The following is a 26,852-nucleotide window of genomic DNA, read 5'->3' as shown; positions in this document are numbered from 1 at the left end:
GAGTGACCACATCAATAACCGTCCTTGTCAAAGGTTCTGGAAATAAATTCCACACATTGTGCTACTGGCATACACTTTATCTTGATCAAAAAGTTGAACACGCACCAATGTGGATGCTCTATTCTGTCATTTGCCATTATGTTATCATGCATCAATTTATTTATTCGTTACAGTCTAACATCTGTGTGCTGCAGTTCGCTTGCCTTGTCTGTCGCTTTTGAAACAGATGGGCTTTTCTCATGAGCACGGGGGGAGAGAGGAGGAGGAGGAGGAGGAGCAGGAAGATGGCTGTAAATCAGGGCAGTGGAGAGAAATGGCTGGTTTTATGAGTGTTTACGGACCTTCTTACTTATGAGAAAAGACAGCAAATCTCTGCTAAAACAAAGAAAAGGCAGAGGATCTGCAAGCCAGATTACATGTGCTATCTTAAAAAGTATTTATACCCCGTGGACTTTAACATTTTGTCTCATTCGAATGTCAATGTATTGCTCAAGTTTTTTGTGCCACAGCATCACAGAGTATTGCATAACTGAAAACTGGAGGGCTAAATGATGGATGACATTTTGGATTTAATCTGACAAGAGCGCCTACTTCCATGTTTGCTGTGAACCTGTACGGCTTGCTACAAACATCAGATTTATTTACTGACACTCTGTTGAGGTTAAATTTGTGGCAATAGTTGTCCCGTTGGCAAATTCTTCTCCCTAAGCATTGGATCCATGTAGCTCCTCCAGTTTCCATGGACCTCTTGGTTGATCCTCTCATTAAGACTCTCCTTGCCCAGAGTAAACAAAGATGGCGGACTGGGTCTAGCTAAAAAAACAAAAACAAAAAAAAAAACGGTACAAAGATGCTTCCAATGTCCCCCAGACTTTCTGTTCCGCAACAGCAGTTGTTTTTGTTTTATCTTCTGTTGATTTTAAATTTCCCTCCGTGTTTCCGTCACCTCACTTTCTGATTGGCTAAACGTCAAATTCACTAGGCTGCGATCTTGGTTGTCCTTGGGGATCACGTCAAGCCAAGACAATCCGACCTGTTGAACATCCCCGATTTTGGATCGAAACGGTCCTGACGTCCTGCCAAGCGGGCCAGATTACTCACTGTAGGAATATCTATTAAGATGATCTTAAGAACCATCCCAATTATTGGGTTCCTTAAGATTGTTGCAATGGGAAAATCTGAACTAAACCGGTATAAAAATCTTACCATGTGAACTAGGTATAAAGTGGATTGAAATGTATTGGTAGGTTTGCAGCTGGGATGTAATCAATCGATCATTGACTGGTCTGGAAAATGCATCATATTTGTTGCGGTGTGGAAAAGTTTAAGGGGTATGAATAGTTTTTCCAAGGTGAACGAATTAGGACGAAAAAGTTTAAGCGAACAGGATTAATGTAGGAACTATGAAGAGTTATGCTGAAAAACCTGTGAGATAAACGGTAAGAACAGACGAGAGGCCAATCAAACTTCTGGCTGGCATCCATTTGGCTTGTGGAGCTGAAGCGGATTCTCTCATTCCAGAGTTTTGGAAAAGATTTCAGTGACGCAGGAAACAGAGACAGGCAGACAGGCTGACAGGAGAGGTGGGGTGTCAGCAGCTGCTGCCTTTATTGTTGTTTTATCCAGACTGCCAAGTTTGTCTGACACCAACACACAAGAACAGTCAAAGGTCACTGTCCTACTCCATGTAACAAAGGAGATCTAATTTCCGTCCGTCTCCCAATCTGCTGATAAAGTATTTCTCTGTAGTTTTGTTTTTGAAGGTGTTTTTTTTTTTGTTTTTTTGTTTTTCTGACGTGGCAATAAGCTGTTTACAAGTGAGTCCATGTGGATGGCTTGCCCTCACACTTACTATTTGTGTGTGTGTGTGTGTGTGTGTATGTGTGTGTGTGTCAGTCTCACGGTTGCCCTTCCCACATAGGAGCTCTGTAATTAAGCCCCCAAGCAGCCCCTATCTGCAGCAGAAGGCCTTTCAATGCGCCGCGGCTCGTAAGAGGCGGTGCATTCACAGACTCATCCTGTCCAGTTGGAACCCCCAACCAGATGGATTTCTGGGGTTGAAAGTTGTAGTTTTAATGTTTATCAGTTGTTCTGCTTTGCTCCAGATCTGTAGCTCAGACATCTGTGTTTGGGGCAGAAAATGACACGGCACCCCACATGTAGTCTCTACTTAGCTGCTTTTAGTTTCTTTTTTTTTTTTTTTGCTTCTGAAGCGTTTAGCTTGCAGTGAAATAATCACTGAGGTTGAAGCAGCAACTCTGAGGGGAAACTCCACTGATTTTTTTTTTCTTTTTCACATCAAAGTGTGTTTACATGTTTCAGGGAGAACTGCTGCTTACACAAAGGCCCCTTCTGGTTCCAGAGGGAGTTCTGTGAAGTTCCCACAAAGGATTTCAAGTGAAGCATGTTCTAAAGTTTTTGCCCATACCTAACATGGATCTTAGTGGTCAAGAAACAACAGAGGCTAATGAGGAAAATTGTGGGCTTATTACGATTGATTTGATTTTGTAAGAGCATGTTCAACCAGTGTTACTTTTGGTTTGAAGGCTCAACATGCTAAATTTTTTTTACGTTATGTTGGAACTTGGAACAGGCTTGGATATTCCAGCCCGTTCCTGCCAGCAGTTAGATCATCAAGAGGAGATCCGACAGCTTACAAGCCATCAGCACCCTCATGTAGCCAGTAGACGTCACTGGCCTCAAGGCAACAGTGTTATCAAATGTTGGTTTTTGGCTCAATGCAAATAGTTCTAAATCATTAGCAGATTTGTTGTTTAAATCTTAATACTTTTAATATGTGGTTTGTTTTTTTTTTTCTTCCACCGCTTTAGAAAAAGACGCAGATCCTTTATTGGTGTTACATCCGGTCTTCAAAAACCAGTCATTCGCAATGTTTCTGGAGAAATGACTCGCTAGTTTTAGTGTACATCCGCCCCCCTTTTGAACAAACATGTTTTCACTCTCTCACTTAAATATATTCTCCGGTATGCAGGCTTGTTGGTGCAAGATTCAAGAAACCGAGCGCGCCTTGTAATTCTAATCCAGAAACTTTCTCTCCTCTGTGTGTGGTTGTTTCAGTCATACATGGGTTTTTATTATGCCTGTAACATCAGACATTTATTTGCATACGTTTTTTTTTTTTTTTCTCCACTTCTCTGCCGTTCAATAACGGCAGCGGTTCCTCAAGATTCATTGCCAGGCCGAGCTCTTAAATGCTTACACCTGCCATGTTGCTCCTCATCTAACAAATGATCCAGCGTGATCTCACCTGTCCCAACTCAAACTATTTGGGGGAAGAAAAAAAAAAAAAAAGCATTAAAGTTTGTACAGGTGGTCCAAATTACACAGCTGCCCCTTTACATGTCGCACCCTCTCAGTGGAGTTGGTGGTTGGCCAATCAAACCAGATGCTTGTTTGTTGTGCAGTCAGAGGACAGCACAGCCTAAGTACCACATAAGTATGGGTGTCAAGTAGCAGTTGTGCAATCCCGTGGTCTGTCTTTGTTTAATAAATCTGCTGGTGAACAGCTTTAAGTGTGAAATAATTTAATATGTGTTGCCTCACACTTTAGTCTGTTTAAAAAATAACGGGTATACTTGGTTGTCCAAATATGCAGTTACTCTCTTGAATCTTCTCCCATCGTCCTTGATGTGCTGTTTCCAGAAGATGCCCGGCTCCTGCTGTCTAACTGTCTAATCCGGCTGTGAGAGGGAAACTCTGGCATATCTGTTCAAATCCTGCAGCCGTTTAGAACAACGAGAAAAGCAGTATTTATTGCAGAACTAATACGGTTTTATTTACACACCAGGGAAAGTCCAGTGGCTCAGATTTGTTGTTATAATGGCACCGACGACATCTTGTGCTGCAGTAAAGCACAAAATTATTCACACTACTGGCATATTTATGTTCAGAGTAAAATATGCAAACCCCCTGTCCCCCCCCCGCCCCCCCCAAAAAAAACATTATTTTGTCAAAATTGATTCTATTATCTATTATTTCTTTCATTTCCTTTCAGAAACTTAATTTCTTGGTTGAATAAAAATATTAATTTTAATATTTATTTTTGTAAATGTTTATATACACATAATGAATGAAGAATTAAGCTCTGGACTAGATAAGGGGCAACTGCAGGTTATTTACCGTATTTACCACGAAACTAGGTTTGTAAAACTCATTAATCATTCCCTACATTACTTTGTTGTGATGCCAGTTTGCTGTGTAACCTAGTTGTGCATCTTTTGAAGATGCTGAAATTCACATATGAGGTCCTGTTTGCCAAAACGGTGGGATGTTTTTATTGATTACAGACTTTCTATTTCTCTCTGTCCACAGGCATGTTTCTCTGCCCCTCTCTGAGTTTTTGGTCTGGACTCCTAATAAGTGCTTCTGTAGCACAAGTTCGTGTATTTATTATGGTGTTTGAAAGCAGAAAAGCAGAAGAAGAGGAGCTTACTGGTCTCATGTGGCATTAAGTTTATGATATTTCCAGGCAGCACATTGTTGGCAAGACTTCATGAAATATGAGCCCTGCACAAAATTCATAAGGTGTATATATGCAAACACACAGCCATCCTGAGTATTAATGTTTGACTGTGCTTGTGAATAATTAATACCTTTTTATTTGTCCTCCTTATGTGTACCCCCTCTTCTCTCTCTGCTCACCCTGCCTCGCGCTCTGTTATTAATCCTGTTTTATGTTTTGTTCCCTCAGTGCACTGCTGCTTCAGTGGACGAAGAAGGCCCTGCGGACGACCAACATGGACCTGCATCACCCTGGTGTTTCTCAAAAGTCATAGTTTTCTGGTAAAGTATTAAGTTTTGTTTCTGCTTTTAACATGTCCTGTAAGGCATGCATTCTTGATAAGAGTCCAAGTAAAAGTCTGGTCCTGAATTAATTCTTTACAAGCTGTTGGTGTTGTTCATAATCTGTAAGATTCAGACACCGTGAGGTGAGGTAGATTCATTTTTGTTTTTTTTTGTTTTGTTTTTCCTTTTTGGTTTCTGCGATGTCTCAAGAATCCTCGCAGCCTGACAGAGCTGTAGGTTTCCACAGAAACCCGCGGCAGTCGGGTTCCACGTGGATGAATGGGGTCTCTGAGGACCATCCAAGAAGTACTCAGGATTCCTTTCATTCTTCACTGATCATCCCTTTTGCTGTCTCTTTTTCTCTCTGTGGTGCTCAGATCTGCAGCTGAGTCTTCAGAGCTCCAAGCGGCGAGCGGTGCCTGTCAGTGACTTCATACCCAACAGGTAGGAAATTCACATCGAGTCTCAATATCCAGTTTTTACTTTAACCTGCTCGGTACAAACTCTCATGCATGAAATTAAAAAAATAAGAGCCAAATATATATTTAAAAAAAACATCCTTTGATTTGTCTTATTTTTCTTGGTGTTCATTATCACTCAAAACAAACCATGTTTTCAACATTTATGCGCAAGTATAATATGCTGAAATATGATCAGCATCGCCTTTTGTATGTTTGAACAATCTGCACATTTTCGAAAAAAGATATTACTGAACACAGAATTGCCAGAGATGGCCTATCATTCTTTACCTTTCACATTGTTATTTAAAGCATCTTTGAAACGTTGTAAAATTAGCTGTGAAGTAGTTGTAAAAATTGAAAAATGGCAGAAAAACATTCATGTGAAGCTGATCTTTTAATCCAGTTAGTACCTATAAATGATATATTTCCTGTATTTAATATAAATAAATTATTCAGACCCCTGATGCTTTAGGCTAGATCTTCATTAAGGAAGCTTGAACAAAAGTGCTTAATTTTAAATTAAAAGGTATTGAATAACTGTTGGTGAGGATTAAAGGACTTAAAATATATATATTTTTTCTAGGTAAACTATGGCAATGGAAAGCGGATTTCTGAATAATGCTGTCATCATGTGAATCTTCAAATATCCTACAAATAAGCTTTTTGTTTCTGTGTTAATTTAAGCATTTTAGTTCACAATGTTTTAACTAAACTCACTGTCAAATGTATTCGTCTCCAATTCGTTTTCTATTGCAGGTCCTCTGTCTCGTGCCACAATGATGTCAGTGGATGTGACCAATCGCAACGGCCCTGCTGCCACGCCTCCCACCTCTCTCAGCCTCCGCTCTTCACACAATCAGCTGCTCAGCGGCGACGTCATCAAGCAAGGCTCGGCCACGCCACCCAAGTGTCGCAAAAAGTACGCGCTCACGAGCATCCAGGCCGCCATGGGCCTCGGAGAAAACGCGCCACCTTCAGCATCGCCGTCTTCGTCCCCGTCGCAGCCTGCAGCCCCCAACAACCCCAAGCTGGCCAAGAACGGGGCCAACCAGCTGCGTAAAGCCGGTCAGGACCACAATAAAAACACAACCGACCCCGACCCGACAGACCCCGAGTGCAATCCGGAACCGATAGCCGACGATTCCAATGTTAACACGGTTGAAGAGCAAGACAGTCACTCTCTGACGAACAACGACCGAGAGGAGGATGCGTTTGAGCTGGACGCTGAGCAGCGGCCGGAATCTGCCAGCGACGCCGAGTCGGAGCAGAAAACGGGATCTGATGCAGATTGTAACATTAACTGGACGGGCCAGACCAAGCTGAACGGCAATACGGCAGATTTAGACTTTGACTTGAGCGTTGAGGCGGAGGAGCCCGATGACATAAGCATTCTGTCCGAAAAGGAAATCCCATCGAAGATGAAGATGGAGGAAGATGAGGTGGTGGAAGAGTTGGAGGAGGAGGAGGAGGAGGAGAAGAAGCCTTTGCTGTTGCTGAACCCCGATTCTCCCGTGAAGGAGGGTAAAGTCTCTTCAGGTTCTGAGATCATCTCCGAACTCCAGTCCAACCTCGCGCTCCTCCAATCAGAAAAGAACTCCGGGGTTCGTCCCCCGCTCTCCCCGCCAAGGCAAGGCAGTCCAGAAGACACCCGCCTGCTCTCTGCTGCCTCCTGCCCCTCCTCTACCTCCTCCTCTCCAGAGACAAAGAAGGACCGGAGGACTGGAGCAAAGACGGACTGCGCGTTGAACCGCATCCAGAATCTGAACCCCAGTGATGAAGAGCTGAGCTGGACTACCCTGTCCCAGGACAGCAACTCCCCCGAGGAGACAGGTACTCGCACAAAATCAGACTCCTGCTGTAAAGACTTTATTGTATTAAACTTTATAGCTTCTGTTATTTGCTGGCAGATTGTTTGTGAGGCTGAGTGCCACACACTGGACTTTTTGTGTGTGTGCGCGTGGATGCATGTGTGTGTGTGTGTGTGTGTGCGCGTGGATGCATGTGTGTGTGTGTGTGTGTGTGTGTGTGTGTGCTCTGTAGTGGTTGCAGCCATCCTCTCACTGATGACATGTTTCCATTTATGGTAACTCTGTTTGTGTCGGCGCATGGAAACAGTTATGCATTTACAGAATAACAAACGCTGCAGCTCTGAGCTCTCCTGGTACTGGCCTTGTAACCTCATGGGTGGTTAGTCGGTCAGCTCTGCCCATATGCGATGAATTAACACAAAATCTCTGCCTGACTTTATTTTTCTACTAAATGGTATGGAGGTCTGTTTTTTTTTTCCTTTTTTTTTTTTAAAAAGACCCTCCTATATTAAACACACACTTACTTTGAAAAACGGATGTTTTTCATTGGTCAGTTATTTCTTTACAGCTTCTGGGCATTAAATGTTATCTTGTCGGAAAGCCTGTGTGCGTCCCCTTTAAATGACACCACAGTAGTTAGAAAATGCATTTCTGGGTTTAGTGGCAGAGCTGAGTGTTTGAGTTATTCCAATGAAAAATCTGCCAAATCCTTTCAACCACAGCCAAGCAGATTCTTCTGCTACTGACTTGTGCTTCATGTTTGGGTGGGCATTTATCGTATCGCTTATCACTTATCGTGATAAATTTCCTATCACGATATGATTTTTTATTTATCATTGTCACAATAAATTCCAGTTAATGATGTTTAAAAGCCCCTAAAACACTCTGTATTGGCAGGTTGTTAGTTTTACTGTTTTGCTCCACTGTTTGTCCAATAAGGGTGTATCAGTACATTTGAAGAAATTTGAAAATATGATTGAAAGCAATCATTTTAGTGATACAAATCACACATTTTTATGTGACCGGTGTCCTAAATGGGCTATGATTGCCGTGCCATACAGTCACACTTTTACAGTTACCTAAAAGAAAAGTAATAAATAAGTAGTTCTTATTGCCATTTCCATGGTCATCACAATAGCACCATAAAATATTAGGATAAGTGAGTTTGCTTTCTAAGCCTTTTTTTTTTTTCCCCATTGAGGGAGATGTTGCCCCACACTATCGCACTGCCTCTACCAGAACCTGTTTGGCTTTGGCAGAGAGATACTTTTATGAGTGCAGGCAACTCATACTTAATGTACTAGCAGCTGTACATTGTCAGACAGCAGCTTGGTCATCTGCATATACATTTCCTCATAAATGGCACCATCCAGATGTTATAGCTGATCTCGGGTCAATATTTAAACTCACTTTGTTTTCTGTTCAAGTCCTGTTCTTGCTTTCCCTCCATTAGGCTTTCAACTACAGCACTTTGACACTCATTAACGATGGCTGAGTCTGTAAAGTTTTTTTACTTTGGCCCACAATCCAAGCACCTCTAAGAGCCAATTCATTTGCATGTTGCTGTAAATTCAGACTGTTGTGACCTTTACCCTTTTATATTTTGTGCCCTCCAGATTTTTTTATTTTTTTGCATTTTTTTGAGAATGAGAAATCAAACGACTTGTGTTTTGCTTTATAATAGGATTTCACTTTGCTTTTTTATTTATCGCCCAAGCTCTTAGGAAATAAGACTTTGTTTGAATAAACATGTAAGGCTCCATCGTTGTAATTTGAAAATGGGTCTTTTCTAATTTAAGACGTCTTTTCAAATTCATCTGTGGTAAAACTGTGTCTGGCAGTTTCTCTCTTTGCCTGGATTTTATGTAGAACGAGCTCTTTTGTCGTCCTGTCCTCTTTCAAAGCACTTACTGCTAAAGTCCCGAGCAGCATCTTTTGATATTCCCATTGTATCCTGTCAGCATTGTGTTAAAATAAGATGCTAAAGTTTTCATTTGGGCCCCATCAGACAAATGAAATACTTCCATCTTCTTCAGCCATGATTTCTGACACTGTTCACTGCCGAAAACCAATTTGTGTCCTGCGGATGTAGAGCTTTTTTTTCCCCCTCCCCTGTTGCTTCCCCGATGACTCACTGTTCTGTCAAGTTGAAGACTCGGAGCGTCTGTGTTTCATTTCTTTGCAAGTTTGATTGCCAGCAGCAGATCTTTCTGAATTTCCATACCGTCTATTGAGCAACACAGTTCACTTGTCTGATCTCTGAGGCTTCATCTCAGTGTTCTTGTTTATATTTATTTTAAAGTATTGGGTTGCGATCGTGGTAGTTGTATTGCTTTCTGTCCTGACTAATTAAAAGGAGAAAAATAGATGTTGAAAGATGTATTTACTTATATTTTGGTGCCAAAAAACAAATCTTGACAGCATTAACATAACTAAATCAAAATTGCTTTCAACAGTGCTACCTACTGTGCAGCCCACTATTAGACACGTGAATAATAATAATTATAGGATTTAAAACAGTTTGCTTCTCTCATATATCTTCTTACTAAGATTAATCAGATTTTACCACTCTGACTTAACAAGCCCAGTTGTTTGCACTAAGTAGATTCAGATTTCTCCTAAACACCTTGCTGATAAATAATACTAAATTAAGACTAATAATATACCTTAGCAGTATTTTAGCTTTGGATATTTTAATATTATTAAACAGTAATGCAAAGTTCTTAGAACTGTTTTTCTTGGTCATTTAAACAGTTCTACCCAACTCTGCATTAAATGTGAAATGCATTGTCATTGAACATTCTGACATTATGGTACTTATGCTCATGCACTGGAGTTTGCATCACTGAAAAAAAAAAAAAACAGACAGATACTTTTTGTTAGAAGACCAACACAAACTAAAAAGCTTGCAGATCCTGTTCTTTGTGCTTTCATTGTACTTCATCGTCTAAATACTGACTTTAGGTTTAGTAGACCTCTTGCTTTGTACATTACAGACACAGTCGAAGACTTTGATGAAAAAACAGAGGCATGCAGAACTAAAGAGAGCCACTTGTGTCCTATTTAAGAAATTTCCTTCTCATTTCTCATACATTCGCCAGCTTTTTCGCTCCTTGAACAGAAAGCAACGGGTCTTCCTCGTTTCTTAAAGACGCCGCAGCTCTTATTTGAAAACCTTCAGTTTTAATAATCGATGCTGAGTTTCAAGACGATGGACTGAAGCTGGAGGGTTGTTTACATTTGAAGATATGACATCTCCTAGAAACAAGAGAAAGTCGAGCTGACCTCTAATCAAACCTCCATGACGACCACAACCTGCATGACTAAGAATATCCTTCAGCTGTCACATACTGTATGACAAATTAAGAGATGTTCTGGTCTGAGTTGTTTTCCAGCCCCTGATGCCCTCAGCCAGTACAGAGTCCCGGCAAAATAATTCATTAATTTTAATATTTTGGAAAATCGCTGGCATGTACTTGCTTAAAAACACTGAGATGTTGACGGCGCCAACCGAGCCCGATTGGTGACATCAACTGACTCGCTAACTCATTTGGTTACCTAGCAACAACCTGCAGAGTAACTTGCTCTGCAACAGCTTAAGGTTCTGCCTCCGTAAGCCTCATAACAGCTTAAACATGATAAATAATGGTGTGGATGAAACGATCCCGTCAGTTTGGTAGAAATTCAGATATTTAACTTATCAATAATTATTGACACTGGCTGATATGAAACCCTGATATCATGATGTGGTTTTCAGCTACATCGTCCGGCCCTATGTTTTCATAAAACCCCCCCCAAAAAACAAGTGTTGTCAAAAAACATGTGCTCTGAAAAACTGCACCACATGTCTGTTTGGAAGTACAGCTAACAAAATGAACTTTTGTGAGGGGCTTCCGAGCTGGACCCAGAGCCACCAGGGTTCAAATCAGGACATCGCTGCTTGAAACGGAGGCAAAAATGAAGCACCCACAGGAGAGCAGCCTTCTGTCGTGTGTTTTACAGTCGGTCTCGAAATGTCTTTTGAAAAACATCAGCTTTTCTTTGGCATCCTGTTGATCTGTGCTCCTCCACCTCTTCATTGGATTCCTTCTACATCTGATGCACACCAAAAGGGAAGGTGGAGAAGAAAAAAAAGGTGATCAACATTCTCATTAGAGGCTTGCTTGTACTCCATTGTTAAGTTATCACTGTGTGCTCAGATGTGCTCGTTTGGGTACAGAAAAAGGAGACGGGTTTTGTTTGATGCTCCACTTAGAAGACAACAATAACAGCAGCAAACCTAGTTCAACTGCAGGAGATGCGCGACCTCGCTCCCTTCTCCTCTGTCTCAGCCTCTTTCTCTCTCTGTCTTGCTTGCACTTATCTCAGCGCTGCTTTAGCCTGTTTTTTTAGATTTTGTTTTCTCAGAAAATCTGCTTCGTATCTGAATACGACCACCGACGGCTCTTTTCTCCTTCATTCCCCTCAACCCTCTCTCTGCTGTGTCCCCCTCTCTCTCTGTCCTTCTCTCTCTCTCTCTCTCTCTCTCTGTCTCTCTTTTTCTGTCTGTCTGGGTTTTTTGCTTTGATTACAGCAGCAGGTTCTTGGCTGTGAGAGGCAGCTAGCTAACTATGATGCTGGGGAAAGACTATATGCTGGCCATTGTGATTGTCAATTACGAGGGTAGGTGGATTTGTCGGGATCTGCTGGAGGCTTCACTGTGGGCTTAGAGTTTGAGCGCTGTCTGAGTGTGTCTCTGTAAGTGTGCATGTGCAGATTCGTAGACATCCGTGTTTCCTCCAACACGAAGTTCATGTTGTTGTCTGCTCTGTGCATGCCGCATCGTTCCAGTGATAAGAGACTGACAGAGGGGGAGGATGCATGGCAGTGTTTGCCAGAGGGGAACGTGTGTGTGTGTGTATGTGTGTGTGTGTGTGTTCAGGTGTTTTGCTCCCTTCCCCCTCTGCTCTGCTTTACTGTATTCTTGCACAGAACTGCGTAATAACTGGGGGCTGTCACAGGCTAGTGCCTCTGTTGCTCATGTGTGGCTTTTTTTTTTTTTTTTTTAATCAACATCCTAAGTGCACTTCAACAGCAGCGTGCATCATCGCATGCATGCTAAGTCGTCCCTCGGCTCCCACAGCGTTTGCAGAGACCGCCGCCGATGGTGTTGATCCGCGATGAAGCCTCCAAAGATTCAAAACAGCCTCAGCTCTCCTCACATTTTCTCCAACAGTGTTTCCTCTTTTCTGTGTCGTCATGGTGTAATCTGTTTCCACTCGTCTCACGCTGGCCTGAGTTCTGTCACAGTCCTTCCTCCTGATCACCCCAGACAGTCAGCCTCTCTCCGTTGAAGCCTCATTCGCTTTGACCTATTTTCTTCCCCTCGGCTTATAGAACTCCATCTCCCAGCAGAAACTGCTCCGCAGTTCCTTGCTCTGGAAGACGCTGGAGTCTAGGGCAGCACCTCATGTCGTCAGCATGCCGTTTCCTGCAAAACTATTCGTAGCCGGTGGACGTTTTTTTTTTATAGGGCATGGCGATAAATCGATGTTATTGATTAATCAGATTTGAAAATGTGATTTTTTTTTTTTTTTGAAAAGCTGGATTTATTTTCCATCAATGGGCCCAGTGCCTACCATTTGTTTTACAGCTTCTATTTATTTGGACTTTGTATTCAAGTCAACTCTGTTGATGGAATATTGGGGCCAGGCTAAGATATTTTATTTTTATTAATTATGAAAATACAGTCGTAATATTGCAAGAATACAGTCACACAAGAATAAAGTTTTAATATTACCAGAATAAAGTCCTAATATTAGGCGAATTAAGTAGAAATCTTTTGAGAAAAAAATACCAAAAAATGAAAATGAGAAATTTTGAGCGTCTTGTGAATTTATATTATGGACTAAACGCAAAATCCACCACACTGTATGCGTCATTTATCTTCCACTTCACTTCTCCATTGTGTCTGTGAATTTATGGGGAATAAAAAAGGTAAAGTTTATCATTAACATGATAAAATGTGGCATATAAAAACTTTTTTGAGGACATTAAATATTTGCATTTTCTTTTAAGTGAATATTATAATTGGATGTCTTTTTAACCCTGTTTGTAGTGTGTGTGTGTGTGTGTGTGTGTGTGTGTGTGTGTGTGTGTGTGTGTGTGTGTGTCTGTAAGCACATGTTTTACAGTCTCATCTCAATCAGGATAGACCAAGTCATAATGATAACATATGGCCTGCTGTCATGGCAACATGTTTCATCAGCATCATCAGCACTTTAAGATTACTTTGCAATCACAACAGTCACACACACGCACACACACACTTGTTCCAGCTGGCCAGTCCTTCAGAGCTTATATCACCTTTATGAGTTGCTAGAACCTGCGTTGCAGCCTGGCGTCCTTTTCTTTTTACTACTTTATCTGCAAACTCCACTTTCTGCACACAAACATGCCGTCAGTGGTTCCGTGAATGTGCGTGCTTCTCTGGCGAAGTGTGTGCGCGAGTGTGTTTTCGGTAACTGCGCGGCTTGCTCTTCCTCTAAACGTCTTACTGCCCCGTAAATTACGGCTACGGTCAACTGCTCTGTGAGCAGATGTTGCCTTCTGCCAGCTGAGAAGGGCTTCAGCTTCAAGAAATACCGCAAACAGTTTAAATCCGTATTTTTATTTGCAAACACAACCTCTAAACCCAGCCACAGATGCTGAACATTGTTGTGTCTTACAGAGTTTGTATTTAACTATGCCGATCGAATTCACCAATCTCAGTAGAGATCTATGAACATAGAAAGGGTTGCGCTCTCGTCAAAGCCTTTATGAGATTTTAAGCAGTGAAATTAGAACACTTTGCAGTGTTTATGCTCTGAGATCCAGATTAAAGCAATAACTGGTAAGGTTTGTTGATTACACATCAATTTTAAGTTTGAATGGCGCAACGGCTGCTGCATGTTTGTCAGTGGTTAATGTTTAGACGGGCTTCGTCTCACAGGGTTTGCTTACTTAAGACAAAATTCCTACGAATTAAAGCCGTTTTCTTCTGATTCAGAGCTTAATCAAAACAAAAATAGTCATAAATTGTAATTTCATATGCGATTGTGAATATCGGTGGAAGTTGTCCTATCTTTTCTTCTTTCCTGCAAGCTTAATGTTGTAATTGCATTACAGAATAAAAGGAACAATCAGCAAAGGGCGGCAAAACGGTTTTGGGAAGTTAAGTTCTGCAGTGAAACCCTCCAGGAACCCAAAGTGGAAACGCGCCTCTAGAGGACGTTTTGTCTTTGTCGCTCACAGCGGATGAGCGAACTCACATGTTTTTAGACAGTCGGTGCCGTTTTAAAACAAACACTTCTCGGCCTCATTGGGCTTCTGCGTGCGACGATTTACATTCAGTGTTTCCTCCAAGCTTCAACCGAGCGCACAATGGAGGAAAGATCATTTTAAACATCATGTTCCTGCCTGAGTCATACAGAGGATAGATGTGGGTAGCGTTGAAAGACAACGAGGCTTTAAGCTTGATTTCAGGGTTTTAGAGTTTCAGAGGGGCAATAAGTACAAAAATCATACCACACTTTTGCTGATTTTCAACTGCAAAACATTTGGAAAGAAATTTATTATTTACCTTCTGCATCACAGTTGGTTATTCCTGTGCTTTGGGCTAACATACAATTGCTCCAAAACACAGTGAGGTTCAAGGTTTTAATGTGACAAAGTGGAAACTGGAGCTGAATACTTACAGAGCTCATGTTGCCAGCTTGTTTAGTTGTTTCCCTCAAAAGTGTATTTTACTTCTGATCTCTTTTCTAAAATAGAGCTCCTCCTTAAGGGTGTCCATGATTTAATAATCTAATACAACTTGAATTAGTCAGACAGTAGAAACATCCATGTTTTTTGGGATGTTGCTGCTCAGAGTCTGCCTGTTCCCACATTTGATGATGGGTACTTTAGGCGTAGCGTTTGACTTGAGATCGTTTATTTAAAAAAAAAGAAAAGAAAACAAAGAATAAAACCAATGAATGAATCTAAACTTCCAAGAAGAAGAAGACTCATTAAGTAATGATATGTCTTTATATGTATGCTATTCTTTTACTAGTGCGTTTCAAATGTATCTCCTTATTGTTTTAAAACTGAGCCCAGTGTTTGTCCGGTTGTACTTTTTGTGTTCTGTTCTGTTTCTGCCTGTATGATCACTTCTCTAAATAGGTCTGGACCATTGTGTGTGTGTGTGTGTGTGTGTGTGTGTGTGTGTGTATGTTGCATAATTGTATCAACAAGATTTGTCTGTGTTGCTTGAGAACATGGAGACATGGCTTATTTAAAAGACGGCTGCAGAGTGGTTTTGTAATCCTGGACAGCTGTTCCTTCAGCCACTGGATCATTCAGAAGAGCAACTTTCTGTGCAGTCAGTCGTACCAGTGTGGTTATTTGTGAATTTGTCTTTTTTTTTTTTTTTTTTGGTGTTTGACGTAGATTATTTCAGTTAAGCAGCAAATTGTTTTCTGGTTTTCTACACGTTGTGGAAATTGATTTCAGAATTTAGTTTTGAAAGGGACGTAAGGGCTTGTGAATACTGTCTGAAAAGCATGTGAAGGACCTGCACATCTTACTTCAATGCTTTTAATCTCTCTGCAGATATCTGGAGTGAGCAGTCGTTCCAGACCGATCCCGACTTGCCCCCAGGATGGAAGAAGATCACAGACATGGCCGGTATCTACTACTGGCACATTCCTACAGGCACCACCCAGTGGGAGCGGCCCTCCGCCCGTCCACCTCCACCCGGGCAGAACGAGGCCCCGGCCCTGGCTGACCCCACGGCCCCCGTGCCGCGTAAACACTCCCAGGGCTCCCCGAGCCCCCTGGCCACTCCCGACCACGAGGTGAGAGGACATGAGCTGAACTTGGTTGTTTTTGTTGTTTTATGAGTCTGCTGAATCGTTGATACGGTTTTGAAATTGGTTTATGATTTCTAAATCCAAATCTACTTTGTAAGGAAAAAATATTTTCACATGTGGCATTTTATACTGAGATGATTAGATGAGTTTTTGACGTTTTCTGAGATTGGGACCCAAGAAAAAAGTCCTGATAGACGACATGTATGTTATACTTGCTGTTCTTCTTAATATGATAAATAATTTTCTTTTAAAACACAATGTCATGCCAGACGGAGATCTTCTTCAGGGCGTCGACTCGTTCGGGAAGCACAACCTCCGACAGCTCAGTGGAGCCGCTGTCCAGTCATGAGTCCACTCTCCCTACATGTGGATTTGTCAACAGCTGCTACTTTGTAAGTATTAGACCATCTGTTAATTTGTACTTGGACAAACAATCAAAGTCTCCTTGTCATTGAGAATATTCTCACTGTCATTTTTATGAGTTTTGTAAATGCATATATTTATAAAACAACTCGAAATCGGTCGTATTAGATGGAGAACATTGATTATCATATCTTGCCACAGGTTTTGTGGCTCCCAGCACTAATTAACCATTAAGGTGGGGATGGTTTAGTCAAAGTTCGGTTCAGAGTTATAGCCCAGTCTCATCCAACCCCGTGTCCTGTGTCCTTCACATTTCTTGTGGAAAACTGAAAATATGACTTCTTCCGGCTTTCTTTTAATAGTTTATTTATTTAAATTGACCGCAGTTGTTAGAAGGTTGATGACATAGAATAGAAAATCAAGTCTGCAGAATTAATCACTGAAAGACTTTATTTAGTGGCATCAGAGTAGACTTTCTAGATTTGTAGCTGTCAGAAAAATCTGAAAACACATGTATCACGTTTTGTCTGCAACGTGGACGTTTGTGGTTGCAATTCAACAAAATGTTAGAAATTAGAAGCAGTTTGGATACCTGTAAAGAACACTGCGTACATTTATTACGGTTTCCCATTCTTTATTGAAACTGTGGCCCTGAAGCTTCACGCGTCGAACGCGGCCGCGCTGCGACAATCAGTTGGTTGATCATGGTGAATGATGGAGTAAAGCGAAGAGAGGAAAGGAGGCTGATAAGAGAGCAGCAACGTCTAGATAAAACATCGATCCAGGGAGAATGGAGCGATGTTGACGGATGGATGTGCTCAAATGAGATTCTGGCACGTCAGTCTGTTCAGAGCGACCGCCGCGCCGGCTGGAGTCACTATGTCAATGAAAACTGACATAGAATCCTGTTCACTATGTTCCAGATTTTATTGAATTTCTCTTTTTCTTTCCCTTTTTAGCCTCGTTCCACGTCCTTACAGGAGACGCCCGATCAAGAAAATCATTCTCAATGTCATGAAGATGAAGACAAGGTAGGAGAATAAATCTGTAGCTCGTCCTGTACCCTCGGTAATTAACAGTTTGTTTGTGGCAAAAACGAGGCAATTGATTCCTGTCTGATTTTGCATTATTTTTGCTTCAGACACAGCATAAAAACTCGTAAGAGACTTTATTTGAAGTACTCCATATTCTTATTTTGACACAAAGTGGTTCTGTATGCATTCTGAAGTGATTGCCTTCAAAATAACAAAAAGACACTTTCACTGATCTAAATGTTTCTTGAAGGTTAAAAATGTTTTATTACCTTCCTAAACGGTCACAGGCATATTCTGTAACGGTGTGTATTATATTAAACAACAGTTTATTATTAGGGTTGAGGTAAAATGCTACAAAGGAGCACAATAATTAGAGAATACTGACACCATTATTGCGCTCCTGAAATATGCTAAAAAACAACATTTTTTTTTAGCATATTTCAGAGACCTCTACCTCTTCACCAGCAGATCTACTGTATCTAGTTCTATACTTGTCTTATGCCCACTGGTGGGTGATCCATGTACTACCAGTGGTTAGCGCCTTCACTTTAAGTAAATGTAAACATTAAGCAGCTATATATTTATGCCTTCTTTAGATGTGAATGTTCAGTGCAGAGGAAAATGACTACAAAGCTCATTTCTTTTTGTTTTGTGTGTCACCCTTTAAATCTTTTAGATCGTCAATCAAATTTGAATATCAGGCAGATAAACCAGATTAATTTCAAAAAGTCATTTTCAAAAGATGGTTTCATTTATAAGGGAAAAAAGTTTGCCAAATGAAGCCGGACCTCTGTGGGGAAAAAAAAGACTTCCCCCTAATGCCCGGTTGTATTTACTGTCAATTACTATTTCACATGACTTTCGACTGAATTTATTCCTCTGATTCTTCCTCCTCCTCCTCCTCGTCCTCCTCCTCCTGACTTCCATGTGTCAACCCAACGCTATCTGTGTTTGTGTCTTAATGCTTTGTGTAGAAGCAGGTGTGGAGTGAATTTGGAGGCAAAATTGATAGTGAAGTGTGGAAGGCAAGTATTACGCACCCAACGCTGGTGACTTCTGCTCCTCATCTGTCCTGCCCCTCCCACGTTTGAATTTCACTGCTTGGGCAGCAGCATGCGTGGCTGATGCTTCATCATAAACGTCACCTCATTCCAGGATATGTTATCTGGCTGCAGTAACACTTTTAGCTGTTTTTGTTTGTTTTTTTTTGTTTTGGGTTTTTTTACTCGTGATTAAAAAATGCTCATCTTTTCATCCTAATTGCGCAGCTATAAATGTGTTTGCACATAGAAAATGTGAACTTGTGTGTAGCCAATGATTAACGTTTCTCATTGTAGCATGTCATGCTGTACTGTGCAACCACTTCTCTCATTTACCAAAGGCCCATGGATGCATGCTGTTACATGCCGAGCGACTTGAAGATGTTTGCATTTTGGTTTTTATAACGTTTGTATCTCTTCGGTCCAACACCCACAGGGATTTAAATCATCCATTTAATGAACTCTTGTTGTAATGAGGAAAGAAAGTACACCCTCTCTAAAGTCTAGGGCTTTAAGTAACAGATTGTGGTAAAACGATCAGGTCAGTCATCGGTGTAGCAGCTTAAATCCACATAAAATACTGACGACTGTCAAACAGTAGTGAACATTTTGGCAGTTTTCCAGAAAGTTTACTGAAATGACTTTTAATAACAGTCTTAATAACATTTTTTTTTTTTTTTTTTAAACCTCGGCTGTATATAAAGACGAAGCATTTCATCAACAGGTGTCATGACTTTGCCATTCATTATTAAAAGCTTAGCTTTTAAGGTGTAAAGTAGGTTAGTGATGTTTGTTTGGACTGTTTTAATCAATTTGACGTTTTTTTTTTTTTTTTACTTCTGTGCATCAGGACCTGCAGGCGGCCACCGTGAACCCTGACCCCAGTCTGAAGGAGTTTGAGGGCGCCACGCTTCGCTACGCTTCTCTCAAGCTCAGGTGAAATGATTGTAAACTTGTAGCAAATTTTATTTCAATGACTGTTAAAAGCATTTAGAATCATATCACTGCTATCCACTTTTTTTTATGACTATATATACACTATATTGTTTTATTACTGTAAGTATTTTGCCAACCATCATTCAGGTGGTCCAAAGACTTCCTTGGCATCAGGTGTTAAAAATAAACCCCATAAATTTAAATATTAGACTGAGCCTTTGTTGATGTGCGCTCTTCTGTCCTTCATCTTATGTAGGTTTTTATTTTAGCTGGCATCTTTTCCTTCTTCTCAGGAATCGTCCAACCACAGAGGAAAATGAGTCCAGCAGTGTAAACAGTGACCCAGAAGCTAAGGTTAGGAATTCCTGTGACTTCATGTGTGTTTATCATCGATATTTGCATCCATGTTATGAAGAATCTAAATTGTTTGGTAGCTTTGCATTCTTGTTTTGTTTTCATTGTAACTACACAACCACATAGAGGTCATTCTCAATATATTATGACATCTTGCCATGAAAGTATTCTCTGTTTTATATATATATATATATATATATATATATATATATATATATATATATATATATATATATATATATATATATTCAGGATTCCAAATAGTTATAAAGTAGTTTTTTTATTTCTTCTTGGACATGAAAAATACCTGAAGCAGTTAAAAATGGGTAAAATAAAAAAAAAGTTACACCGAATGTCATTTTTAAGAGAATAAAGCTGTGATAAGAAAATCATTTAAATAATGTCTGCAGCCTATTTGAATACAGAAGGTATTTAATGTCTTTCTGTCTTCTGCAGTTGTCTAGCTGGGCAATACTGCCCCCTAGTGGATGATTTCTTGTTGAACATCTGTGGGTTTCCTGCTGTGGTCTTAAAAACGTTCAAATCCAGAATCCAGATGATGAAGCCTTTAGGCTTTAAGGTTAATTGAAAAACAGTTCCATCGTCCGGTTGATTTATTATGTAACTGGATTATTAGTATGCTGACTCGTCTGCAGTCCAATTCAGCGAGGCTAATGTGAACTCAATATTTGGCTGGATTACTGCATAGATTTATTGTAGATTGAAACGGTTGTTTAGCCTGGTGGTATTAAGCTAAATTAGTGTAATGTGGTAGCAATCAGAAATTAAAGCTCACTCCAGTATTTTGTAGCTGCTTCTATCAAAGTCAAGGTAATGAACTCCACATTTACTTTGATTATTCTAAAACTGTCTTTAATCTCTGTAACTCGACTCTCACCCGCTCATTCTGAGTCACGTCCATGATTTTCTCCGCGCGCTCTATGTTTACTTTGGAGTAAACAGCGGTATAGAAAGCTTTAAAACCCACGACCGTTGGTAAAACAAACATGTCGTATGCGTTTCATCATCATGCATCTCTGAAAGCCGATTGCGTAACTCGCTCATATTCTGCTTTTGTTTGCAGTGTTTTGCGGTGCGCTCTTTGGGTTGGGTGGAGATGGCCGAGGAGGACCTGGCCCCCGGGAAGAGCAGCGTAGCCGTCAACAACTGCATCCGACAGCTGTCCTACTGCAAGAACGACATACGGGACACCGTCGGCATCTGGGGCGAGGTGAGGGACGCTGCGTACCATATCTGACGTTGTCTTGAGTATATAAAATATTTTCTAAATGATTAAAATAAAATAGTTTGGAGGTAAGAAGTCTCTGTAAAAAAATATATATATATATATAATTAAAAATTAAAGAAAGATTAGTATAAAGTAAAAAGGAAACAAGATGACAGCAATGGGTTTGTGAGTGTGAGGAGAAAGAAGAGAGTAAGAGGGGTTTTTGCTGCTCGCTGTGCTGTGGATTTATTTAATGTGAACTGACAGGACACGGCGGTAGAGAGCTTCTTCTCCCTTTTGATAGCCCTTTATATCCATCCCCTATTTTAGGAGTGAATAATTTATTTAGAGACCTAGGAATGCACACACACACGCACACACACACGCACACACACAGGTTCATATTTCTACCCATATTGGAACTTTGTATTGCCTTGCAATCATTTTAGTTACTGCATTTATGCCTAATCCAGACATTTCCCCCAAACCTAGCCAATATTAATCTATTCCTAAACCTAAGATTAACCAAAACCTAATCCACATCATGCTGCTAAACGTAACCACTAACCCTACACAATGGGGTACATCAGATTAGGACTGGGCTATGGTCCAGATAAGACCCACTTGGTTTAGTAAATATGCCAGAAAGGGTCCGCTATAGGATAGCTGGACATGTACTCACACACATGCACGCACACACTCATTAAGATCATATAGCAACATATTCTCTTACAGGCAAAGCCCCCAGATGTAGAGGTGGAAATTAAGTCAAACTTCTTCTTTTAAAAGTTCACATGACTTTATTTCAATGATCACAAGACGAGATTTACTGAGCGACAGTCACTCTGATCATCCTGTATTTATGGAGTGTTGCATACACCTAGTTGTGGGTACAAGGCTTGGCTGGTTGGGTCACGCACCCAGCTGTTTATGGTTGCACAATTGGGAATCAATTGGATTGCAATATCACTGAATATTGCAGTATCAATTGTGATTAGCTCTGATTTTCGACACACTTCTTTCTTTTACACGAGCACAATGTACCAAACGACTGCTTGTACATTTTAGTATCTTATTCTCTAAGATCTACTATCAGGTGACAGGACAAGACACAGCAGAGGTTCATCCAAATGACAAAATGCAGTGTTGAAAAGCAGAATTTTGAATGTATTGCAAATATTGCATCCAAGCAGCACTTTGAAGGTCTGCTTTGACTTTGTTTTGACGACCGCAGTTCGACCAGTTGTGAATATCTGCAACCATTCTGCTCTGTTAGTCTACAACGGTTCTGCCACGTCTCCTCTGTCCTCTCCTCTGTAGGCTCAGTCTGAGCTTTACAGAAAGACGTAGTTACAGACGTATCTCAACCTTGATTTGAATGAGGCTTCATATTGGGGTTGACTTACGGTCCTTAAAACGAGTCTGGTCGAATGCAGAACAGCAAAAGGTTTGAAATAAAGTTACCAAAGTAACACATGTAGTGCAGCACATCTAAAGACAACCTCATCGCTTTTCATAGTTGAAGATTAACAACTAAGCAATAATGATAATGGGAAAAAAACTATCAACGTTATCTGAAGTAGCAAAACAAACACTGACTTTAAGATGAGACTTGTTGTTCATCTGTGAGCGGCTTTGATTATCAGAGACAGGAAGTGTGAGATCTTACGGGGAACCTTCTGGTTTTTAGTCTTGGGTTTAGAGTAAAAATGGTTTCTACCCACATCACATGCCCAGGATGTGTTATGTAAATGCAGGAAGGAAATCTAGAAACTTGTGCCAGCAGTGTGTAGGAACACTGTATTTATTAGACAGGTACATAAATGTTTCTGATACAGCAGCAGGAAGTTAGGACTGTCTGCTCTGATATGTGAGTGATTTATTCATCTGTGTGTGTGTTTTTGTGCGTAGGGGAAGGATATGTACTTGGTGCTGGAGAACAACATGTTGAACCTGGTCGACCCAATGGACCGCAGCGTGCTTCATTCCCAGCCCATTGCCAGTATCCGGGTCTGGGGTGTTGGTCGGGACAATGGCAGGTCAGTTGCAGTTCTACTTTCTTGTCCTTCTTTACTCCAGTAGTAATTTGGGCTTAAGATGCAGTGGTGCAAGTTACCTTTCATTTGTCTGTTGGCATTTATTTTCTGTGCTCGCTTTTTTCTTTTTTCTTAAATGTAACATTTAATTCTTTGATAATTCTCTCGACTCTCCCGTCTCAGTAAAAGGTCATGAGGACAGGATGGAGTTCATGATTGATGATAAAGCTAGATTAATTAACGAAAGGAATATTTTAAGGAGGCTCTTCGCCAACGTTCATTCAGAAAGGATATGAAAAAGCACTACTACACCTTCCGTCCATTTGCCATCACCTTTCGCAGCGATGCTGCATCTCTGTGACCATAAGGGGGAGCTGTTCACTGCTTCAAGCAAAACCAAAAAAAAAAAAAAAAAAAAACCAGCTTTCAAAGGATGATGTAGACTGGAGTGGGTGGGAATTCCTTTACAATCACTTCACACATGACTGCACCTCGTTATTCGATCTGAAATCCTCCAGAACAACTGAACTGACCTAAAATCACTCCGTCTAACGACATTAACGCGAGTCTTTTACACATCGACAGTCAGGAGTGTCAAAGCAGTGAGAGCAGCTCAGCTGCAGCAAAAGGAGGAGGGGGCGGCATGGTGAGGGAACCGACGGGAGAGAGAGAGAGAAAAAGCTGCCAGAGAGGAGGAGGTTTAGTTAGTTCTACCAGGGTGTGGATCGGACAGGTTAAAGGCAGTGCAGGAGCCTGCAGCATCACTGAGAATCGGTGCGAGTGTGTAGAGACACTCCAGTTTTCAGGATTACGCGCTGAGAGAAGAAAACAGACCTCTGTGAGTATATTTGATTCCATCATTTTCTGATCTGTTGCGTTTGCGGAAAAAAAAAAAAAAGTGGAAAAACCTCAAATTTGAGAGTTTTCTAATCTGATGCTTCGGATTTGCGTTTGCATCTTTTGATCTGATGCATGCTTATTGCGATTTTGAAGAAACTCAAGCGAAGTGGGCGCGTGTGCTTTGTTGCGAGGGACTGAATAGATCGACTGAAATGCTGGAATGTATAATGTAAATCTGTAGATTTTTAAATGAAAAGAGAAATTTTTTTCTCCTTTTAAGGTGGAAAAATGCACCTCATTTTTTTCTCATTAATAGTAAAAAATGTGACATCAAAGTTTATCAAATATTTATTGCAATCAGTACTAAGGTTCATAAAAAGTTTGCCCATGTAGTTTGTACATTAACTTAAGACTTTTAAGTTTTACTGGCTAATTTCTGATGTCATTTTTTTTTATATACAAAGCTATAAGAAACAGCATTGCAATGTAATTTTTCTAGGTTAAAGTCAGTGTTCAATAATTACTTGATCAGAAGCTGTGTATGTGACGAGAGTTGCTATAAAACATGGTTTTACCGTTTTGAAAAATAATGACAAAATGATTGGAGTTTAAGATTTAAATGTTCTTTTGCGACTCGGATTAGCACTTAGCTCAGCTAGCATCACTAACACTCAAGAGTATAGGTCCTTACCATAACTGAGATTTCCAAATTTCTACTAACATTTTCAAAAACAACATGTTCCATAACTGAATGAGCTTTAAACCTCAAAAGAATAAACTACTGGAACACTTTTATCTGGACTTCATTAAGCCTTCTTGTTTGCAGCTAAATGTCTTGCTCTCTTTGTCCAGCAACCTGATTGATTAATTTACAAGGTCTTTGTACAGCTCCTTGGTTCTCCTGACTTCATTTTAAACATCTCAATGACACTAAAGAAAATAACTCACCTAGGGACTTCTTAACTCAGTAACAGTGTCCACATGGAGTATTGTTGTTTTTAGGACTTAAGCCTGGTTTACGCTGTGATATTATTGGCTCTCCGAAGCAAAATCTTTCTTCACAAAATGTATTCAGTGGCTGTAGTGTAATAGACAGAGCACTGATTTAGAGCTTCCATCACCAAAGAGTACTTTATATTCACAATATCTGGCGGGAACATAAAGTTTCTGAAAGAAAAAAACAAAAAAACAAAAATCATTCAGTGTGACTGAACACTTCGGCTTCAGTCCTCTTTTGTCCAACCGTGAACGCTTCCACTGCCGTCTCCTTTCCCTCCTTTGCAGTGTCTGCCTCTGCCAGTCAGCACATTGGCGTCTGAAACTTTCCGTCTATTTAGTGTTGGGCTCAAATGTCTCTCGAACCTTTCTGACAAAATTCCCCTACAGCTCAATCATGTGGTGAGACAGGAGTTGATGGTAAGATTTTGTAACGTGGAGCACAGGCTGTGTGACATATCCGAGTCCTGCGCGGTGTGTGGTGGGCTGGAGCCCTTATGCACAGTCAAGAAAAACATAAAATTTTAAAGTGTTCACTGGTTGGCCAGCCGTCCGGGCCGATTAAGCCCGACGACAACTGATTTGTCAGTGCCTCTGTGATAGCGGTTCCTCTGCTGCAGGGACGGTTCTGTTCATTTGTCCCTCTGATTCTCTCACTGCTGTGAAGGCCTGTAGCTGTTTTATCACCTCTGTGACCAACTAGCTCCTGATATGCTGTGAAACTTACTTATCGCCGCAGGATTGTAGGCTCCCTCAGCAACCGAGCGTTAACCTAATGATCATGTTACATTTGAAATGAGACGCTCACCCCGTTTCTCTACTTCTCCTTTCTATAACTTCTTATTTTTATTCAGACTGTAGTTAGTTTTTTTTACACTTGTCTTCACCGTAATTTTAAACATTCTTAGAATATCTGCTTTAATTGCATTTTTTTTTACTTGCTTACAAATGTATGCACACCCTTTTAACTTTTTAATGTTGCAAGTAACCTGACTTTAGTGGTTTTTTTGTAGAGTTTATGTGCTAGACCAGTATAATGCAGGCTGTAACTTTGAAGTGAAAGTAAAAATGACGTGATTTTAATTGAGATTTTTGAAACTCTAAACTTGAGCAGCCAATTAGCGAAAGCCAGGATTTTATCTTTTTTTTTTCTTCACTTTTCAACCACTTCAATCTTCTTTGTAACTTCACTGTCTTTTTGCATATCTGTTTTTAACAATCTTCTGAGTAAACTCTTTTTTTTTTTCTAAAACTTTTCAGCTGCAAACAAGATGAGAAGTGACTGGCTGAAATGTAATAAGATATCTGTGTTAGCCTGGCTGTTTGCAGCTTATTTCTCCCACTGCTGGAGTCAATTGTTGTGTGTGTTTTTTTTCCATTTCTCTACTAACTGTCCTCCTTTCCTCTCATGCTTCCTTGGACACAGAGAGAGGTAAACACATTCCTTCCTCCCATAAACAATCCCTCCTCTGTCATATCTGTTAGTTTTTATTGTTTAATTTCCTCTGTATCTCATTTTTTCCTGATTTCCACTGTAGCTTTTGATATCCTGTATCGCCCTCCGCAAATACACAGGTTGACCTCCTGTGTCCTTGTGTGGGGCTACAATCTTTTTTTTTTTTTTATTGGATGTGCAGACACACAGGAATGCTTGAATGTGTGTGAGGATATTGGCTTAAAGAGACCATCGGCTCTGTGTGTTTTGAATTTTGAATCACCACGCTTGAGACTGGTCCACAATCGTCCTCAAGTTTTTTTTTTCCAGGACATGATAAAAACATTTATGCCTCATGAACTCGCTCACATTTGATTAGCGTGACTTGCATCTGTATTCAAATTGACTCTGATAACCTTAAGCAGAAGTGCAGCCTGTTATCTTCAGACGTCACCTTGTTAGTTGTTGTCCAGCTGTTTGAGATCTGATGTCCTCATCTAACCTCGTCAGAGTTGATTGACCAAGATACAGAGAAATTGTGATAGAACCTGTTTGGCCACTGAAGGAGTTTGTCTTTCAGTAGGAAAACAGGGTTTTCTAAAAAAGGTGTGTGTGTGTGTGTGTGTGTGTGTGTGTGTGTGTGTG

The 26,852-nt window shown here is 40.6% G+C and overlaps 1 protein-coding gene across 1 annotated transcript in view; it reads left to right on the top strand.

The window, feature by feature from the left end:
* Window positions 1–26,852, top strand: part of apbb2b (amyloid beta (A4) precursor protein-binding, family B, member 2b) — a 54,421-nt gene that overhangs the window by 17,290 nt on the left and 10,279 nt on the right. The window contains exons 2-13 of the mRNA XM_015032266.1: window positions 4,712–4,803; window positions 5,184–5,250; window positions 6,024–7,097; window positions 15,686–15,930; window positions 16,206–16,337; window positions 17,268–17,339; window positions 18,317–18,367; window positions 19,233–19,318; window positions 19,612–19,672; window positions 20,757–20,903; window positions 22,812–22,939; window positions 23,522–23,582. Of these exons, the coding sequence (XP_014887752.1) occupies window positions 6,044–7,097; window positions 15,686–15,930; window positions 16,206–16,337; window positions 17,268–17,339; window positions 18,317–18,367; window positions 19,233–19,318; window positions 19,612–19,672; window positions 20,757–20,903; window positions 22,812–22,939; window positions 23,522–23,582 (2,037 nt within the window). The 5' untranslated portion in view covers window positions 4,712–4,803; window positions 5,184–5,250; window positions 6,024–6,043. The remainder of the gene's footprint in view (window positions 1–4,711; window positions 4,804–5,183; window positions 5,251–6,023; window positions 7,098–15,685; window positions 15,931–16,205; window positions 16,338–17,267; window positions 17,340–18,316; window positions 18,368–19,232; window positions 19,319–19,611; window positions 19,673–20,756; window positions 20,904–22,811; window positions 22,940–23,521; window positions 23,583–26,852) is intronic.

Source organism: Poecilia latipinna, unplaced genomic scaffold (assembly GCF_001443285.1).
Source record: "Poecilia latipinna isolate Pla-1442-1.1 unplaced genomic scaffold, P_latipinna-1.0 Scaffold237, whole genome shotgun sequence".
NCBI classification, from domain to species: Eukaryota; Metazoa; Chordata; class Actinopteri; order Cyprinodontiformes; family Poeciliidae; genus Poecilia; species Poecilia latipinna.
Note: the sequence above shows the minus strand (reverse complement) of the source record. Positions and strands in the feature narration are given on the sequence as shown.